A 4,480-nucleotide genomic window follows, 5' to 3' on the forward strand; every position below is an offset into this window, starting at 1 on the left:
GTTTCGAGAAACGCAGATGAAGAAAAATTGAGGGAAAAAAATATAGCTAATAGATAATAAATACATAGCGCTAACGTGGAAAGCAAGATTAAAAGAGGATGACCACGAACAACGTTTTTTACCAAATGAAAATTGCTTTGAAAAACGCTGAAGAGAGTAGTAACAAAAATAAGACATCGTATACGAAAATATTGATGAATGTAAATCTAGCAAAAATGCTTTGGCAGGATCATGCAAAATGACGATCGATACTTTCTGCCTACCTCAACGGGAATCCAAGGGCGTGAGTATGATATAATATATGTATGTGCAGATGTCGGTAGTGAATTCTAAAAATGGGAATTCGAAAAATCGAGGGGATTGAGGAAAATCAATGACATAATTTTTTTATCGTACGAAGTGACGGGACGAATAAAGTGTGTGGCTGGTGTTAGCGTGACGCCTGTTCAATGTCCATAGAAGTTGCAGTGTTAGTCGAATTGCCATTACGTTTGTTAATAGCGCTGTTGTCTCCGCAGGCCATTCGAATTTGTTCGATTGTTTCATTTATTTCTCGTTCTACCATCTTATATACAATGAGTTCCATACACTCTTGAATGTGCTTTTAAGACATGACAGAATTCCCGAGCAAGAATCGTCTTCCACGTCTTTTGGAGCTGAAGTTGGCCTAGGAGGGTATTTAATGTTTATGGCTACGTATGGTTTTGGTTTATATGTGGTGTGAACATTTTTGTCTTGGTCTTTCATTTCTGCTGATCGCTTCGGTTTTGAAGCTACAGGAACAACATTCCAATCTTTACGCTCATTAAACCACTTAACAATATTCTTGTACACTTTTGCTTCCTTTTGTCGATGTTCGTCGTTGAGAGCAGCGCAAAAGGCACAGAAGTTATTGGTATCGGGAGCTTCACGAGAGTCGTGATATGTATAATATTTGTGCCATCTAAACATGCTCTCATAAGACGTGATATTATTAATAATATCGTTCATTGTCCGTGCTAAATTCACTGGTTCCTTTCCCAGGGCATCTAAATAAATTCCGTGGGGCATAAATCTGCAAATGTGAAATTTGAATAATTTCAGAAGAAAAAAAAAATGTTCTAGTCATTATCATCAAGCATGGTGATAATTTGGTCTAATAAAGTAAACTCTTTATCGATGTACCTGGTGTGATTTGCACCCCCGAAAACCACCGGCACCGCAAAGTAGTTTAAAGCAGTTAACAGCTGCGTAGATACAAAGTCTTCGCTCAACGCATTCTCAAAGGACATGTAAAAGTAATACGTAGATTTTATCAAGGCCTCACATTGCTTAACTTTGTTGTAATCTTTGTTGCAAAGCGTATTATTCGCACCTGGACATTGTCCGTAAACATCAATTTTGCGATTATATGTATGCAATTCTTCTTGCAAACTTTTTATATAACGCTGAGACTGACTTCCTGGATCACAGTCCGTTGCAAGCCATATTCCAGTTACTGTTTTGTCCATCAATTTACGTAAAATATCACCACTTATCGGTTTCATTTCGGCATCTGGTAACCAATGCATTTCCTTCTTAGGTCCAACTACTTTGCCATCTTTGTCCCTTATAACAATTCGTGTAAAAACAATATCGGAGTCAAGTTTGTACGTCCAGGTCCAATTGAAGAAATTATTGTATTCAGGAGTTATAGGATGGCGCACTGAAGATTCTGTGCTTAACAGAATGTATCTCTGCTTTTCGGAGCGTCGTTTCGGGAAAGGAATATCCGGATGTTCATGCAGTGCTGCAGAGTCAAATAATAAGGCATCGAATTTGGCTACGTCGCTTAAATAGGAAACGTTCTTTGTTATGTAACAGTTCTGAAACTGACATTTTGGTCCAATAAAATCTTTTCTTCCCGTTTGAAACGGTATTTCTGACGAAGTCCATAGCAAAATGTTAAACAGTTTTTCTTTTTTCGCCTGCTTTTTACTTGCAGTTACGTGTAAAATATTTAGGATCGTGATCACTGTAATCCTTTTTAGGTTGCGTTTCATGGTACCGTTTCGTTTGTCGTCTATAATATTAAATTATAGTAGAACGTATACTTTAGGAAAATGTATTTCACAGCACATCTACTTTTAAACGATCGTTGTTCCTTAATAAACTGTCGAAGATACTGCAGAACTTAAATATGTAATAACAACAATAGTAACAAAGACAATGTAAAAATATGTAATATGTAACACATTGTTAACAATTAATACACTGAACAATGGAATTTTTGAACTATTGCATTATAAATTATAGGATCGTATCACTTTGAAGAACTCGATTGAATATTAAGAATAGTGTTTTAAATAGTTTTTATTCCTTGCTCAGTTGGTATAGATTTACAAAATTAGGAAGATCCGTTAGGATGCCGATGATTCATTTACAAGTCATTGATTGAACACTGAGATAAACATTGATGTGGAAAAATATGTACTTTTCAGCCTATATTGAAACAAATTCTTGGAAGAATCACCGTCCGACCGTCAAATGGGAGTACGTATGCATCTCAATTGGAGATAGTTTTGAGCCAGCCCGGTTTGGTCTACACCATTGACTTACAATTATATGGACGTCGGGTCCGCGCTAAAAAGTGTCCGAACTTATAGGGCGTTAAAATCGTATACAGAGCGTCATTCTCGCTTTAGTCTTCGTTTGTTTCTTCTGACAGCGAAGCAAGCAAAATTAGACAGTACTGCGATGACATTACAATTTAAATTCAACGTTTTAGCTTTTTCATATTCCTTTACATGTCACTACGTTTAAATAGGTTGACTTGAGACGTTTTTTTCGTGGTTTTTGTATTAGACTCGTCGTCCATTTATTTGTAAGTCTGTGTGTGACTCAAACCCTGCAGTGGGAAGTATAACATGGATTGACGTTCATCAAACGTTCAGTTTATTTAAGTGGACTAGTCCCCCAAGGCGAAGAATTTCGGTCAGCGAATGGGACAGAAATGGATATAAATTAATAAATGACACGCTTGAATTTTAGGTGACATCAGCGTTTATCTATTGTTTTGTGTTGGCATATTAAGACGATGGCACAGTGGCCATAGCATAAACATTTTGTATGAGCGCTGCTGGTGCTGGTTGAGTTCTGTTGATTATAATGTTGTTGGGAGAGTAGTACTAGCCTCCGCAGCCTCCGCAGCCTCTTACTTAGTACGTTTAGTTCAAAATTCAAAAGGGTAAAGAACTAGTGGTAATAAATCCAGTTTTATAAATATTTATTCCAGTTTTAACAATATTTATGATCTTTAAAATGTTTATTGTGCAAGAGATTTTTGGTAACTGGTAAACGGCTCAAAAAAAAAAGAAGAGAAGACATGTTCGCTGCCGCGATCGGGCAGGGAGTGACGATGAAACGTCACAATTCTAAGCTATTGAACCAATTTAGTATACAAACTATTCAAAATTTTTTGTCGTCACTGTTCGCGCCTTACATTTTTTCGTTTAATGAATCAAGTACTCAAACTAAAAGGAATTCTCGAGTAAAAGACCCGTAAATTGGTGTTTCTGTTATGTTATACTAACAGCAAAATGTTAATGAGCTGGCATGCTGTAGCTACTAGCTACGTAGCCTACTGTGTGGTACCCTTTAAGATTCAATATTCATTGTTCATCTGTTTTTGTTGTTATTATTCAGATCGATACGCACCTAACTAGACGTGCACACAATAATTAATTTCACGAAACATACATTTCAAAATGATTGGGAAAAAAATAAGAGATATAATAAAAGTTACCATACCCTTACTTATAAATTATGTGCGTACAAGTGAACTAACTCCAAAAATGAAAATAAAAAGTGAAATGATCTACATACTTATATGGACTAGTCCAAGCGAAGATTCATTCCTGTCTATGAAATTGGGACAAAACTCTTTTATTGAGAATCAGTGCGAATACCAAAACTGCTTTTTAACAGACAATTTTACAGTTCCGCTTGCTGTAACACATTTTGGCGCTTTATTGTTCTATTTAGCAGGGCTGAGAAAAGACCCATTCCTGCCAATGCCTACCGAACGGATCATTGAACAGAAATATGTGTTTGTCAGCACAGAACCGTCAGCGCATTTTCCAATTACGGCTTATTACGATAACTTCTTCAATTGGACTTGGACGTATAAATTAGACTCCGATATTGTAATTGCAAACATCGCTATAAGAAATGAAAGTGGCCAAGTAATAGGACCTAAGACAGACATGAATTGGATTCCAATTGAAGTAATGAAGCCACTAGGTTATGAGGTTATTAGAAAACTGGAGAAGAAAACTAACGCTGTAGCGTGGTTTGTAGAAAACTGTACAGTAATAAGTCCACATGAAGCCTTTGTTGCAGCTTTAAGAAACGAGCTAGCGAAATACAATCACAGTGTGCATATTTTAGGGCAATGTAGACAAAACAATGAAGACACAGTCTCTTGTTATAATAAGCAAGAATGTTATGACACAATACAGTC

At 36.5% G+C, this 4,480-nt stretch overlaps 1 protein-coding gene across 1 annotated transcript; it reads right to left on the minus strand.

Moving 5' to 3' along the window:
* Positions 1–365: 365 nt before the first annotated feature.
* Positions 366–1,296, minus strand: LOC113228222 (alpha-(1,3)-fucosyltransferase C-like). Its single transcript, XM_026461485.1, has 3 exons — positions 1,165–1,296; positions 558–1,054; positions 366–394 (listed from the first exon to the last, which is right to left on the minus strand). The coding sequence occupies exons 1-2, from the start codon at positions 1,269–1,271 to the stop codon at positions 559–561; spliced, it is 603 nt and encodes a 200-aa protein (XP_026317270.1). The 5' UTR covers positions 1,272–1,296; the 3' UTR covers positions 366–394; position 558.
* Positions 1,297–4,480: the final 3,184 nt, after the last annotated feature.

This window comes from Hyposmocoma kahamanoa, unplaced genomic scaffold, assembly GCF_003589595.1.
Source record: "Hyposmocoma kahamanoa isolate Upper Pololo Valley unplaced genomic scaffold, ASM358959v1 224, whole genome shotgun sequence".
NCBI classification, from domain to species: domain Eukaryota; kingdom Metazoa; phylum Arthropoda; class Insecta; order Lepidoptera; family Cosmopterigidae; genus Hyposmocoma; species Hyposmocoma kahamanoa.

Coding starts and splice junctions, on each gene's coding strand:
- LOC113228222 (XM_026461485.1), bottom strand. CDS start 1,271: ATGTCCTTTGAGAATGCGTTGAGCGAAGACTTTGTATCTACGCAGCTG. Junction 1,055..1,164: donor GGGGGTGCAAATCACACCAG/GTACATCGATAA, acceptor TCACATTTGCAG/ATTTATGCCCCACGGAATTT.